The sequence below is a fragment of the Engystomops pustulosus genome, unplaced genomic scaffold, assembly GCF_040894005.1.
Source record: "Engystomops pustulosus unplaced genomic scaffold, aEngPut4.maternal MAT_SCAFFOLD_872, whole genome shotgun sequence".
NCBI classification, from domain to species: domain Eukaryota; kingdom Metazoa; phylum Chordata; class Amphibia; order Anura; family Leptodactylidae; genus Engystomops; species Engystomops pustulosus.
Genome location: NW_027285751.1, coordinates 8,733 through 25,831, shown reverse-complemented (window position 1 = coordinate 25,831; position 17,099 = coordinate 8,733). Strand labels below are relative to the sequence as shown.

At 42.0% G+C, this 17,099-nt stretch overlaps 1 protein-coding gene across 1 annotated transcript; it reads left to right on the top strand.

Moving 5' to 3' along the window:
- Positions 1-561: 561 nt before the first annotated feature.
- On the top strand, positions 562-16,595 carry LOC140112564 (palmitoyltransferase ZDHHC14-like). The gene is made up of 4 exons (XM_072132541.1): positions 562-587; positions 10,048-10,208; positions 14,996-15,154; positions 16,116-16,595. Exons 1-4 carry the CDS (start codon positions 577-579, stop codon positions 16,397-16,399), a joined length of 615 nt encoding a protein of 204 aa, XP_071988642.1. The 5' UTR covers positions 562-576; the 3' UTR covers positions 16,400-16,595.
- The last annotated feature ends 504 nt before the right edge of the window (positions 16,596-17,099 follow it).

Here is a 17,099-nt window from a genome sequence, read left to right as displayed (position 1 = left end):
TGCTGTCTAATATGTTGAATTATCCACTTGGCAGCATCTTTTATTTCATGTTAATAATTGTCTGATGAGAATGTCAAATTCTTAAATGTGCAACTCTGTGGTGTATGCGCAATTCTGTGTGACCGTCAGCCTCTTAGATGTATAAGCAGATGTGACATCTAGGACAAGCCTGACAGAATTCTGGGGCTACAAGTGCATTCATATATATTGATGGGAAAACATATTGTTATACAGCCAATAAAGGGGTTCTCTGGTGACAAAGATTGACCTCTCTATACCGTATCTCCCCACACTTATCACTTCACTAATTCAGTGTCATCCCTGTGGACTGGCAGCTCCTGCTACACTTAGTTTCCACAGAAATTACCTGTATACGTTCTCTACTCTCCAGTGGGGCATGTGCAGTCAGTTCCCTGTTCCCTGCTGTGGGGGTGTTGCTGCAGGTTCCTACGTATGAAGAAGCTATGCGACCAGGGGCATTGTGGGAGATGTAATCTTTTAGCAGAATGGGGTCAGCCATCTTGAAGTGATGCAGCTACAGCAGTGACAAGTGAAGGAAAATAAAGCATACAGCCCATGTTGGTGAGGTAAGGGTGTGTAACTATAATATATGCAAAAGAACTGGTCATATAGTACATATAGTGCCTGGGCAGCCCCTTTAAGCTCATGTTGTTTTTTTTGTGGTAGCAAGGTAGATATGTAATAGTGTAGGATGTTTTCTGTCCTTTATTGCATAGAATTAGTTGTTTTGCAACCAAAAGTAGGAGCAGAAATAACCAGAAATACAGTTCCTCTGATCATATATTGTGAGATACATTATGTAGGTTCTGATGTCCTGTTCTGACTCTTATTACAGTCAGGTAATAAGAGTTCTCCGTACAGAGACTGCCAATTAAGGCCGCCTTGCAGGTGTGTGGTGATACAAATGGGCAGATATATGTTCCAAGATGGTACAAGGGGAAACCACACCTCTTTTGCTACCTTTTAAAGCAGCCCCTTAACATAAAGCATGACTTTCTGGAAGCCTTATATGATGTCCCATCCTTTAAATCCTATGCTGTGTCCAATGTTTAGCAAAGTGCCTTACTGGAACGTTGAAAGTTCTGTTACTTTGAAAGCTTCATGTCACGTGACCAGGGTGATGTCATCTAAGGTCCTTTCCTTTACTCAGTAACACTTGCAAAATCTATCGTGTATGTATGTGATCACATGAAATCACAGCATGCCTCCTCCCCTTTCCATAGGGCATTTTTCATGCCCATTAAAAAAAAATGTAAATGTTTTATTTCAAAGCCATTGAATACAATAGGTCACTGTCCATTAAAAGTCGCACATGTCAAGAACTTCCACAGAATGCTGGTGTGGAAGGTCCCAAAGCCTGTGGTAACAGTTATTACAGAGAACCATTCAAAGTAACACATCCAAAATTAATATTTAATTAAAAAAGCATTGCTTACCCGTAATCTGTTCCTTTCCATCGCTGTAATGTAAAAAAAAAGCTTGTAAACTGGTATGCAACTCGCCTAATGTGAGTCCATTGATATTGAGGGTACAGTCACACATTGCTGTAAAAATTGCATTGCAATCAGTTTTCAGTTGATTTTAGATGCAGTTCCTTATTTTAACAACTGAAAGACATTAAAGGGGTTTTCCCACAAAAGAAACTTCTCAAATCTCAATCCCATAGTGATGCTTACACAATAAAGATCATTTTAACCCTTTACTTTACAATTTTACTCAGTGTTATTGCTGTTTTAGCTCCTATCACTCCCTACGCTGCTCAGTGTAAGATTCCAGGGTGTGGGTGGGGACTCTCTAAGCAGACACATTATGATCCATCTAGCTCTGTGAGATGACAGTGTGGTTATATCATCAGGGTACATGTGTATATACACTTTCATCTGGCTTCTGAAATTGTATTATCACACTGACACATAGAGAGAGATGAGACAGATCAGAGATCCATGAGATACCTATTACACAGGTGCATGACAGACTTTTACACTGTCAGCACTGCTAAATCTCTGTTCTCACAGACATGTGCCTGCCTCCCTCTTCCCCCAGATCACTTATCTCCTTGTAGCTTGCAGCTTCTCTTTCCTGTGCTGGCAGGAAGTGATCAGTGAGTGTCTCTGAATTCCGTGCAGGCACTGCAGGGGGCAGGGCTACAGGCACAGAGCAGAAAGAGACGGAAATCTCAGCTGCACACTGTCACAAAGAAATCCAAGATGACCGCCACCCGACCCCAAGTCATAAATTACAGGGTCATGTCTAGGGGCAACTTAAATTGTATACAGCAGGAATGATCGACAGGTTGGGCTTATATATGTGAAATGCTGTATTTTAGTTAATAACAGTAAATCAGAGAATGTTATTTTGTTGAGTACACATAGAAAGTGGTCTTCGTGGGAATACCCGTTTAACTCAACAGGCTAATGACATTTGTTGTGCTGTTGTGTGTTTCCCTTCGAAATCATATTCACCCATTCAGGTTATGTCTTTCGTCTGTCAAATTAAGTAAACTGCACCTAAAACCACCTAAAAACTAATTGCAATGCAGTAACTGCAAGGTCTGACCGCACTCTGACTGCACGACACTGCCTCCATGTTCCTGATTGACTGGCCTCACTGCTATTAGTACTTGGGGACCGTCTGCCAATCCTCAACTACAGACCTGTATAGCTCTGTAGGAAATGCTATGTCAAATGCTTTACACAGTGCCTTGCTGGAACATTGAGATAGAGCACTGTTACACCATTCAGCACTTCATGTCATGTGACAAGGATGATGTCATCTAAGGTCCTTCACCTTATGTCTGATGACATGAAATCACACATCTCCATGAACTTCTCCCCATTCTCCATGTAGGCATGCTGTGATTTCATGTGATCGGATACAGTTATGGGGTAGATTTTGCAAATGTCAGGAGTTAAAGAACCTTGGACTTCACCCAGGTCACATGACATGAAGTGCTGAATGTTGAGAAGAGTCATCGGACATGGGGGGAAGCCACTGAACTTGACCTAGTAGGCCACGTCCCCTCTGACTCGCAGCTGTGTGCCAGGTAACAGAACAAAGTTGATTTTATGGAATATGAGTCAAACAATTTTTGGCTAGAAGAAGGGTGTTTAGTTAATAGGGCTCTATGGGAAGCTGTCACCAGCTGTATTTGTGAAAAATGCGGTGACAGGTTCCATTTTTATTACATTTTGAAAATGCTTATAGGGTCATAAAGTATACAGTATTTTCTAAAACAGAATGCAAAACTGTCAATACGAAGGACCTATATGTAATGTCGAACAATCTCTGGTAGGTCAGCCCAGTAATACAGGATATTGAACCTTCTAGGTCAGTGGTGGTGAACGTATGGCACGGGTGCCAGAGGTGGCACTCAGGGCCCTCTCTCTGGGTACCAGGGCCATCACCAAAGAGGACTCAAGTTATCTACTTGCACTCCCAGGCGGCCTAGGACTTGTCATGCTCAATGTTATTATAAAGCAACAGCGCTGCCTGGGACAACAGAAGGGGTGGGAAGCTGTGGACAGATCAGAATTATCATTGTTGCTCCTTCTCCAGGCAAAATATTTTTTCCTGTTTTGGGGAACATTCTATTTATTGTATTGGTGTCCTCAGAACACTGATATGATTGAAAGTTACAACGGAGCGGGGAGCAATAAGTTAGGGAATAAATTGCCATGTTGGCAAACGGGTGGGTATGGGTTGTAGTTTGGGCACTTGGTATCTAAAAGGTTCGCCATCACTGTTCTAGGTTGTTTTGAGCTCCATCAGTGCTGCTTTGGGGAATGATGTGAAAATATTTTACTTGATGTTTTTCTGTGTTCACGAACGCTTCCAACACCGTTCTAGTTGTGTTAAAATTGGCTACAGAACACTCCTACTTGTTTTTGTCAAGTGCTTTATTTGAGTTATGCCTACAAGTACGGAAAACTTGTAACCTCTGATGTATTTGGCAAGAGGAGCAGGTTAGTGAAGGGCACTTGTGTGTTTCTTATTATTGCCTTAGTGCGCAGACCAGTTTACTAGCAGATCTTCACATGTTATGCTGTTTTCTCTTGCCTACTGGAGGGTCTCGGCTACAAAAGCTTGCAGATATTTTTATTGGCAAACCAGAAAAATGGTCTTTCCTACAATATATTTGTAATTTCACAAGGCACAGCTTTTAGATCTGTTGGGATCTAAAAAAAAAGTATGTACTGCTAACGTGAAGCTTTCCTTCCAAAGAAATTATTGAAAAAAACGATTATAAAGAATTAGGAGCTGGTCATTGTTGTATTGACTGCCAAAATGTCATAAACACTCAGGGTGTATCTATAATAAATCTGGGTAGCTGTTCGTGATTGGAAGTTATTGTCAGAAAATGACTAATTTTTTTTTTATTTTATTTTTTTTAAATATTGACAGATTTCAGCAGGATATATTTGTGCCATACAAAGCACTGTAAATAATATGAAAAGTAATTTTGGGGTTTTAGAATTTAAAGGAAACCTACCATTTTGATTTCATACATTATGAAGCAAGAATGGTGTTGCTACACTGATGCTGGATCATATCTTGATTAATCCCTGAGCTGAGTGGTTTTGCTGAAAAAACAATTATACCATTCAGGACCTTGGAAAAGCTGGATCAGCATGGCTGTCTCGATCAACAATGAGCTTGTAATTGCAAATGGAGGTTAGTCAAGCATGACTAAGCATGACTAATCAACTTGAGCTGGATCACTCATACACAGCAGCAGCGGGATGGTGCAGCAATTGATTATTCTGTCTGGCAGGGAGAAAAAGTGATTGTATCATCTTCTTCTGCAGAGAAAAACTCTCCTGCTAGGAGAAGCGGAAAAGCAAGTGCTGAAGGAGCCATAGAAGGGGCAGAGCTTCATTATCATAATGTTATTTCTGTTTTATCAGCAAAACCACTCAACTCAGGGATCCACCAAGATATGAACCTGCATCAGTGCAGCAACAGCATTCTAAAGGTATGTTTGCTTCATAATGCATCAAATCAAATTGTAGGTTTCCTTTAAAGGCAAGTTTGTTCTAACATGCTCTTTGTGTAAAGCACTTACCGTATTTTCCGGACTATAAGGCGCACATAAAAGCCTTGGATTTCCTTGGAAATCCAAAGTGCGCCTTATAGTCCGGTGCGCCCTATATGAGGGCAGCGGACCATACTTACAAAGGTCCCCGCTACCGGAGACAGCAGATCTCCAGCGGGAACTGCAGACCACGCGGCACAAACAACTTCTGCCGCATCGGTCTGCAGTTCCCGCTGGAGATCTGCTTTCTCCGGTAGCGGGGACCTTTTGTAAGTATGGTCCGCTGCCCTCCTCCACCTCCCCCTCACCTTCCCCACTCACCTTCCCCGTGCCGCCGGGTCGCGTCTCTTCTCGTCGGGTCTCCGCTCCGCCCCCGGACCCTGCGCCTTATAGTCCGATGCGCCATATATATGGAATTATTCCATATATAAGGCGCATCGGACTGATGCGCCTTATATTCCGGTGCGCCTAATGGCCCGGAAAATACGGTATAAGCAATGAATTTTGAAACTCGTGTAGCTGCGTTTTTCATATAAGCTCTATATAACTTTTATATCCTTGCTACAGTTTATCTTCGGGCAAGGTGAAATATCATTTATTTCCTCAGTACTTATTGGGCTACGTTCATACATTGCATTTCACTTGCATTTTGAAAAGCAAATCAAGGTCATTGGGAGAATCTGGGCTGATTTTAGTGAAAATGCATATGGTTTCAGTTCAAACTGCTCCCCGTTCTTAAAAAGCAGAGTCCTCAGATGCCTTATTTCGAGTCTGAGTGCACACGTTGCGTTTGGATTGCGTTTTGCTGCATCAGATGTTTTGCATTGTTTACATATTTATCAACACATTTATCAATGCTTCTACGACAGTAGAATATTTTTATATTCACACTTTCTTGTGTTTGCAAATGACAGTGTCTTACAGAGGGGTCTTTTTCCCCCATAACTTGAGATGGGAAAAAAAAAATCCCATAATAACCTGGGCATCTCACTTGTAGTCTAATTTGACCTGTTATACCAGTCTCTCTATTTCACTATGTCATCCTAAAATAATGGGTTGGGCATACTGAGACCCATCTACTACTTGTGTAATTGTGAATATTCACAGGTATATTTAGGCATTAAAGAGAACTTCTCAGCAGAAATTGATGTAATAAACCACTACCAGTATGTTATCACACTGCTGAACACCTTCTAGATCAGTGATGGCAAACCTTTTACAGACTGAGTGCCCAAACTACATCCAAAATCCACTTATTTGCCATGACGTGCCAACATAGCATTTCTAGCAGTAACTTATTGCTACCTGTTTTTCAACATCATTCAATGTATTGGCTCTCCTAAGGCCACCAATAGAGTTGAAAGAAGGTGGGCAAATAAATTCAGACCATCATTGTAGCTTCTCTCTAGGAAGAATGGTGGGTTCAGCAGGAGGACCTCCAAAGACAATGCAGTTCTGTCCACACCTTTTCACGCAGTTCAAACAGCCAATGAAATGTCGCTTTAAAATGGCTCTGAGAGCAGTATCTTTTAAGTTGCTTGGGACTGCAGGAAGATTTGGTGGATTTGGTCCTGTTTGGTGAAATTGGGACAATGGCCTGAGTGCCCACAGAAAGGGCTCTGAGTGCCACCTATGGCACCCGTGCCATAGGTTCGCCACCACTGTTTTAGATCATGTCTATTTCATGGCACTACACTTTCCTACACTTGACTTTGATGGTCTAGAATATTATTTTCTCCATTTTTGGACACAAACCTAAGCCAACTACTAAAGATTCGGTATAGTGTGTCAGGCACTTGTAATGTGATCCGAATTCGTACTCTAGAAATCCAACATTGGAATACGATCTGTGCCTGTGTTGCATCATTTTTGCTCTGTTTAACTACCTATTTGGGACTAAAGTGAAAAATTGCAGTTTATGATACGTAAAATGGAAGGCAGGTGTATTGGACCTCTGATTCAGGGCACGTGTCCTGGCAGTGTCCTCATTTTAACCTTGTGGTATTAAAATAAGCCCATCCTTTTCAGAGCTCAGTTAGTCCAGGAGATGAACACAAGGGAAACCTCTGTCTCAGTTTTCATTCTCTATCTCTCCTACCTATGGCCCCATTCACACCACTGTAGGGACACCGTATATCCAGCTGCAAATTTGTGCCCATCGCCTACTGTATAGCCAGCAGTCTCAATGTATATTGCCAGTGCCTGCCCCCTGCCCAGCCTAAAAAAAACTCTTTACTCACCTTTCCGATGCCACAGGTCCTCTTCTGTCTTCAGCTAGTCTTCGCCTCTCCGTGTGGTCCTGTCGCCTACACCATGTCAGTCGCTTGCTGACATAGTGTGTGCCAATGGCAGCACACACACTATGTTGGCTGACATCATGGTGTGCACATGGCTGACATCATGGTGTGCACAACCGGACCATGCGTATACTCATAGATTTGAGTATAAGCAGAATAAGGGTTTTTGAGCACTTTTTTTTTTTTTTTTTTTAACTGCTTATACTCAAGTTTATACGGTAAATACAACCCTCCTCCTGTACAGACTCTTTGAAGTTCATAGCAATGTGTGTTTTTTAACCATAAGGTAATGTATGTATCACGAAACAGACATTTTTCTGTCTGACAAGTGACGACTTCTGGTTTTGGTTAAGTGGAGGTGAGGGATTTTCTTTTGATGCAGCTTTTAGGACATTGGATCTCATCTTTCACAATTGGATGCAGAACAGTCCCTGTTATCTGATATAGATAATTATTGCCAGCAGAGTCTATAAGGTGGAATAAATAGAGATTTAGTCTAATTACACGTCATGGATCCTTCTGTTTATTAAAGGAGAACCTGTCAAGCATACTAACCCACTCAAAATAAGGACTTCATTAAAAACTATGATTCAAAAGCATTGCTTTCATCCCTAAATGGTTCCTTTCCATGGATGCAATGTTACATAAATCAGTTTGTAAACTTGTATGCAACTCGCCAGATGTGAGTCATTAAAACAAATTGAGTCACACATATTAAAGGGATTGTCCACTTTAAGCACTTTCCAGCAACTTGTTGATATTATTTTTGTAATGAAAAGTTTTAAAATTTTCCAATATACTTTCTGTATCAAATCCTCAGTGTTTCAGATCTTTGCTTGCAACAGGAGGCTTCATTGTAGATAAAATCATGAAGGAGGAACTACACATACAAAAATGTAAGGTCTGGGCACATGAAAAAGCGAATTAAGTACAAATACAGACAAAACATGTGCTATACCAAACTATATGATCTTTATTAATTAAACAAATCAGTTATCACCAAACAAAGAGCCAATAAAAACATTTTATAAAGGAACAAAATCCTGTATACAAGAACCCAGGGAGGGTAGGGCACATAATAATGCCCTCCAAGACACCACCTCCCTACCCAGCCCCAAACCCTATGCCTGTCTAGCTGCACCAATATAAAAAGTAGCAAAAGATGACAAAAAAATGTGCTGCAACATCATGGCAAAGTAGCCCATGTAAGAAGCATGATAAATAAGTAACTCAGGGGAAGCCACTGTTAGTGGCGATACGCGTGAGGCTTTTCCCAGCCCCTATCCCTGTCTGTCAGGCTTGATTGGTAACTACAACAATTTACTTATCACTGACGAGACAGTGATGAATTTCGATAGCAAATGTTCAGCTTCTGACCAGACCCACAGGCTGTAAAATTCTGCTTTCTTATGACAATGTGATGAGTTTCTGAAATCTTCAAAGTGAAATGTATAGTGGAGAATTATTAATAAGCAAAGGAAAATAACTGTGAGATGAAAGGGCAGTGTGCTTAGATGAATCCTGAGATATGAGCCTTTTCCCCTAAGTCTCCAATATAGAATGTATCACACAAGTAATTTTCTATGACTTCCAGGCCCTTCCTCTGTGTTTGATCAATGTGTTACAGGTCCCTATAAGTTCAATAAAATGTTAAAGGGATTATGCTACTAAAGACCCTTTCATCCTATTTTATGGAGTGTCTGATCAATTTGTAGGGACCCTCAGAATCCTTGGGGATTTCTTGGTGAGTTCCATATGGAATAGATAATCCACCTCCTCTGTATTCACTAGGTAATAGAGATTCTGATTACTGTTCTGAAAGCATCCTAAAAAACACCATGTGTTTAGGCTGTCATGATGATGCTGATGATGAGGTGCAGCTATAGAGAGTTAAGACTTTACCTTATTTGTGTCTAGACAAGTCTCATTGGGACTATGAGATCACCATTCCTCAACTAAATTGAGATATTTCTTGTTTGTTGCTTGGACGATGAGCATTCCTGGCATGCCTTGGTCATGGGAACATTTATAGCAAATCTGGCAGCTATTTTTATTTTCATACGACAATGGTATTGTCCAAGTACGGCATAAATAGACTGCGATAGACTTGCGATTCTTGGACTGATTAGTGTCATGGTGGATTCATCATACTTTAGCAAGTGTCCTTACTATAAGAAACTGCATTACAGTAATGGTACAATTCATTCTGAGAGGCTGCTTGATGTGAAGTATACAGTCAATTCCCCAAAATACTTGGGTGCATATCCAGTATACCTACACCGTCAGTTTGCATTTCACATGGTCCAAGAAAATAAGGCTGCTGTTTAAGAACGATGGCATCAAACTAGAAGCCAGTATTCATGTCTACTGAGCTAATCATAATAGCATTGTTTAAGATGTGTCTGACATTTCAATGCCCTTCTCTTATGTCATGTTTACAACATTAAAGTTGGGATGGATGGTCTTTGTAATTGGGGCAGGCGCTGCTGTAACAAAACAAACTTCTACCTACCTCTCACCTCAGTTTCCGACTAGAGCATCTTGTCACTCGGGACCGTGGACCAGTGATAAGGACACAGATAAGTATAGGTTCACTTGTTTTGTTGCAGCAGCCCTTGCCATGAAGATCATTTATCCTGGACAACCCTTTTAAGAAATTGACAAAATTAATCTTCCTGGCTGTTTCTTTCTTTGCAGTTGTCCTTATTTAGCAGTGAAGATTACTCCTGCAATTCCTGTAATAGGTGGAATCCTTGTCTTTTTTGTGATGGGGACATTGCTGAGGACAAGTTTTAGTGATCCAGGTGTTCTTCCACGTGCCACTCCAGATGAAGCAGCAGATTTGGAACGACAAATTGGTAATTCAAGATTAGTATTACACAGAGATATTCAATACTTATGGAGAAGTTGAAAGTCCCTATGCACGCTCTATAAGGGACTCATAAGAGTTCTCATGAATGATTCATTGCTTTAAAAGGAACCTGTCACCAGGGACCACATTTTCATTAAAGACCGTGAAATGCAGAAGCCCATTACAGCTGGATTAGAAAGATGTCTTTCTACCTTTTCTGAGCATTTACTTTACAATATAAATTTTAATAAGTTTAAACTTACCTTGCCAGGTTTGTTTTGGACGCATTTAAAACATGTGGTTTGTCTGTGCTACTCATTCACTTCTCAGCTACTCTGAGTACTCTCGGCTCTCACCTTTATTCTCCCATACAGCTCCTCCCTTCCCCACTGATGTCAGCTCACCATGCTGTGAGTCACTCCTTGTGTAAGTGAAGGAGCAGGAGGGAGGAGTTGTACAGGAGAAGAAAGGTGGAGGTTGAGAGCTGGTGAGTGAGCAGCACAGACAAGTCACTTGTTGATTTTTTTTAAATGCATCCAAAACACACCTGGGACCCACAACAGGGTTATATCAGGGTGCAAGGTAAGTTATATCTCACAATTTTTATTGTAATGCACAGAAAAAACAGGCATCTTTGCAATCCAGCTATAGTGGGCTTTTGCAATCTGTCTTAATGAAAATGAGGTCCTTAGTGGTGACCGGTTCCCTTTAAGGTTATTACTGTAATAACTGGAACCGTTTAAAGCGAACCTGTCACCAGGAATGCTTTTGTCAGCATTATGAATCCTGTAAATATTTTTACATGTTTAATTCACATTACCTGGCTCCCTACCAGAGGAGAAGCATTTGCAGCCTCTGTGTCAGTCTCCTCTCCTCCATTCATGCAGCTCCCTCTACCCTCCCTTCTTGCTGTCATGTGCATTGAGCAGACAGGGGAGGGAGAGGGATCGTGTGGAGGAGAGAAAGAATGTATGAGGAGACACAGGAACACTCAGCCTGCACACTGCCACTACTTGGGGACTACCAGGTAATGTGAATATAAAATATTGAAATGATTTAGAATGCTGTGAACGCTTTAAACTGTGCAAATAAGTTTTTTATTGTTATTTCTTGTCCTTATGAAAACCCAACATTTTTAAAATCCAATTGTCACAGAGACCAAAAAAATTCTGGCCGGGGCTACAATTATAAACTATACAGTTCCGACTTGCATACAAATTCAACTTAAGAACAAACCTACGGAACCTATCTTGTACATAACCTGGCCTGTTTATATAAATATTATTACTATTTATGCACTAGCTGTGGTTGCTGCCCCCTGCTATAACCTCACACCCAGAGGTCGCACTAACATTTTTCCAAAAGGGTAAAAATACTCCTCTCACCATTTTTGAGGAGTATTTTTACCCGAGGAGGAGTATGAAAATTTTGGTAATACACCGCACACATGGCACACTCACACAGAACACAGCGCACGCACGCACGCACACACACTGCACACACTCACAACACAGCACACACTGCACAACACACACGCACACTCGCACAGCACACTCACAACACACACTGCACACTCACAACACACAACACACACTGCACAACCACCACTCACAACACAGCACACACTACACACACTCACAACACCGCACACACTGCACACACTCACAACACAGCACACACTGCACACACTCACAACACAGCACACACTGCACACACTCACAACACAGCACACACTGCACACACTCACAACACTGCACACACTCACAACACTGCACACACTCACAACACTGCACACACTCACAACACTGCACACACTCACAACACTATAAATATTATTACTATTTATGCACTAGCTGTGGTTGCTGCCCCCTGCTATAACCTCACACCCAGAGGTCGCACTAACATTTTTCCAAAAGGGTAAAAATACTCCTCTCACCATTTTTGAGGAGTATTTTTACCCGAGGAGGAGTATGAAAATTTTGGTAATACACCGCACACATGGCACACTCACACAGAACACAGCGCACGCACGCACGCACACACACTGCACACACTCACAACACACAACACACACTGCACAACCACCACTCACAACACAGCACACACTACACAAACTGCACAGCACACACTGCACACTCACAACACACACTGCACAACCACCACTCACAACACAGCACACACTGCACACTCACAACACTGCACACTCACAACACTGCACACTCACAACACTGCACACACTCACAACACTGCACACACTGCACACACTCACAACACTGCACACACTGCACACACTCACAACACAGCACACACTGCACACACTCACAACACAGCACACACTGCACACACTCACAACACAGCACACACTGCACACACTCACAACACAGCACACACTGCACACACTCACAACACAGCACACACTGCACACACTCACAACACTGCACACACTCACAACACTGCACACACTCACAACACTCACAACACAGCACACACTGCACACACTCACAACACAGCACACACTGCACACACTCACAACACAGCACACACTGCACACACTCACAACACTGCACACACTCACAACACTGCACACACTCACAACACTGCACACACTCACAACACTGCACACACTCACAACACTGCACACACTCACAACACTGCACACACTCACAACACTGCACGCACTCACAACACTGCACGCACTCACAACACTGCACGCACTCACAACACTGCCCGCGCTCACAACACTGCCCGCGCTCACAACACTGCCCGCGCTCACAACACTGCCCGCGCTCACAACACAGCCCGCGCTCACAACACAGCCCGCGCTCACAACACAGCCCGCGCTCACAACACAGCCCGCGCTCACAACACAGCCCGCGCTCACAACACAGCCCGCGCTCACAACACAGCCCGCGCTCACAACACAGCCCGCGCTCACAACACAGCCCGCGCTCACAACACAGCCCGCGCTCACAACACAGCCCGCGCTCACAACACAGCCCGCGCTCACAACACAGCCCGCGCTCACAACACAGCCCACGCTCACAACACAGCCCACGCTCACAACACACTGCACACACGCTGACAACACACTGCACACACGCTGACAACACACTGCACACACGCTGACAACACACTGCACACACGCTGACAACACACTGCACACACGCTGACAACACACTGCACACACGCTGACAACACACTCACCCGGGACTGCTCTAGGTCCCCTCGATCACATAAACGCAGGCAGCTGCGGACAGGTAGAGCAGGACGGGGAGCAGCATCTTCGCAGCCCACAAGTCTCCCCCGGGGCCGGTGCACTCACTTCGGGTCTCTCCGGGGCGCCCCTGAAACTGTGTCACGTGTCGCGCTGAGCGGCCCGGCGCGCGCTGCGATCACGCTACTGACTTGTACCTCCTTTGCAGCGCGCGCCGGGCCTCTCAGCCTGCGCGCTACAGGGAATAATTGCCATGCGTAACTTTACGCATGGCAATTATTTTGGGGGGTAATGGCGCCTCATCACGCGTCTATGACGCGTGGTGAGGCGTTAATGCGACCTCTGCTCACACCACTAAACTGAATGCCACTTCAGTGTTAGGGATGTGTGTAGTAGAGCTCCTGTTCAGACCCATCTGTCCTGTGTGGTGAGCTCTTTAACTGGGTTTTCCTACAGTCTTGAACCTTCAATATGCTCAGTTTTCAAATTGCTGAGGTATCACCAGGTACTCATATAGAAGGTTGTGGTTTAGCATCTGCCATATATGCCTGGAAATTTTCATTTTTCTATTGTTTTTAAAATGTCTTGATGCACGGTGTACAGCACATGCATAAAGCGCATTCCAACCCTGCTGTGTGCACAGGCAGTACACCCTGGCCACAAGAGGGGTATTCCCATAATCTGGGGAGCCTGCATACCAGCCACAAGGTAACTGGCATATTTGTGAGAAACTCCCCACTGTGCTCCTTGGTGGCTTTTCATAGTAGTGAGCACTCTTCTTCCACCTTTGCATTTCTGCAGATAAATCTTCCAGCCAAATCTTCTATTGAGAGTAATTACTTTTTCCTGGAGCATTTTATTCTTGGAATTTGTGAAATTTAGAGCCCTAATAAATTACATTTTTTTCCTCTAATTTCACCTCCATTTTCTTGAAACAGAAAAAATTGCAACTAAAATAAGCCTTCTAATTTTATATAAATAAAGACATTTTAAACATAGCAGAGTAAAGCAGAGAGAGGGATGAAGTGTTCTTAAATACTTGGATAGTATGAACCACTCATATATATATACGCGTTTATGCTGTGAAAGGTGTGTGAAGAGTGCTCAAAGGCCTAACCCTCTGCATGTATGGCAGATGTCTGCTGTATTATACAGCAGACGCCTGTCATTAATACCAGTGATTTGTTGAGGCTGACTGGCACGTAAACATTTGCTGCACATGGCTGCTGACTTGTTTGCTCTGAGCAGCAATACCTCCACCCATGCATCTATTTTTGGTGTCTCATTGGGAAAGACAGTATAGTTTTTTTTTTTCTCAAATCTACTGCACCGTCATATGGCTCTGTAAATAGGAAAATAAAAGATATGGCCTTGGAATGTGTAATAAAAAAACTTGGCACAATGTGTGCTTTGCTCAAAATGGAAAACTGACAAGTCTTTAGTAACAATCAAATCGGTACAAAGTGGCATTATTTAAAATCTTTAAAAGTAAATTTCAAAAATGTACATATTTGTGTGAGTATACTTTCTGGGATCTTCTCTTTTTACAGCTGACATGTTTTTATCTCCTGTTTTTATAGATGTTGCAAATGGGTCAACATCAGGTGGATATCGACCTCCTCCCAGGACGAAAGAAGTTGTTATAAATGGACAAACCGTAAAACTGAAATATTGTTTTACCTGTAAAATCTTCCGCCCACCTCGTGCCTCACACTGCAGTTTATGTGACAACTGTGTTGGTAAGTATAAAGGCCAAAAGTGGCTAGCATCCACAGGCATTATTTCTTTTTGTATGTACCATACCTTCCCTTATGTTGGCATGAAAAACCCTGGCTGACGTTACCATAATGCAATGTATCTTGTGTGGTACGGCACAGCATTTGGAGATGAGTAAGGTCTTTGGCAAGTGTCTCATTTGTTCATTTCATGATGACAGTTATACAATATACTGTATGTTTGTTGATTTTGTTGTATGTAATATTATTTAGTCTGTGGCAACTGCATTAACATAATGTTCAACTATCAAATATAGTAATATCAGTAAATCACAAAATTCCACCCCAGTAATCACAGCAGTGCAGTGCCCTCCAGGGCAGTAGATACTGATCGAGAAGAATCAGGACTTTCTATGCTGGGTTCTTACACCAGTTGTGCATAACAGATGCTGACATCAGGAGTGGGGCGAGGAGCAGCAAGTATCTGTAATTTTGCAAAAGCTTCTTGTTGCATCACTAAGGCCCAGTTCATATAACCTTTACTGGTGTCCTTTGCTGTTTTCTGTTAATAATAACTGCAAAACTCATTTATCTTTTGTACATAACGGAAGCAGAACATAAAAGTTAATGGTAACTGATGTTTCATCGAAGGCCATTCTTTTATCATCTGTATTAGGTGTCCTTTATTCTCTTCTATAATGCAAAAAGGGTAACAGACACCACTAATGTTGGTGTGACTAAAGGCTGTGCAGATCCCCCCCACCCCATTTAGAATACATTGGTTAGGATTCCCCACATATGCATACACTGTAAATGTAGCCCTTATGTCCTCTTATAAACTAGTGATGTAGAAGTTTCTGTAATGCCCTATTCTGCATAAAATGACCACGATCACATAAGCATTCATTCATGTTGTTTTTACAGTTCTATACATTTTGATTAATTCAATGCCATATATATCTTTTTGTTTTGCCTCTCATTTCAGAGCGCTTTGATCACCATTGTCCCTGGGTGGGGAACTGCGTTGGGAAAAGAAACTACAGATTTTTTTACATGTTCATTTTATCGCTGTCATTTCTGACGGTCTTTATATTTGCATTTGTTATCACGCACGTTATACTTCGTAAGTATAAGTGGATGCCATATTTTAGTTTTATTTACTTTTCATCTCAATTTGTTAGTGGTTTTTATTTACATGCATGTAGAAGCTTGCATGGTATATTGTACCTTTTGTGTAACAGGGGCAGCCTTATAGGATTCATTCCATGACTAGCAAGAAACAAGATTCTTATTAAATTTTGAAGGTTAATGAGAATTGTCTCTAGCATATTTATCAGTAGACTGGAGCCGACTGACCTACTTTTCCAAGGACTAATGAATTTTTAATTCATTTGAATGTAGTCAACACCCTACATAAATGACTTGTGTATTATTTTTCCCCAGTTTACTTAATGCTTTATCATTTAAAGGATGTCTACCATCAAGCATGGATAAACCAGGGACACTTAATCATAGATCCAGATAATGTGGCTGGATAACGTGACCATGCCACAGCCATGGTGCCTGGATCTATAAGTAAGTTCCCCTTGTTTATCATGCTTGATTTTGATGGTAGATTTCCCTTCTATTAGATCTAAAAACGCTATGTTAAAAATTTCAATTCAAAGAAAAACTTTAAATACTAAAAATAATATGCAGACTAATAAACAGTTTTTTAAAAACATATTTTATTTCATCTGGTTTTGGCAATTCGATTTCTTTTACTAAATTCATGCTTCCTGTTACTAAACTGCATATATTTTTATGCTAATTTATAAAAATGGTCTACAATTTGAGTGCATGATCTAATGGAGACAGGTTCGGCTTCATTGGTCTCCTGACTGGTTTATATCATGGTGTTTATATTGTAGTTATCTTCATGGTCCTATCTAAACACCGAAGAAATGCGCTTTCTGTCAATCACTAACTG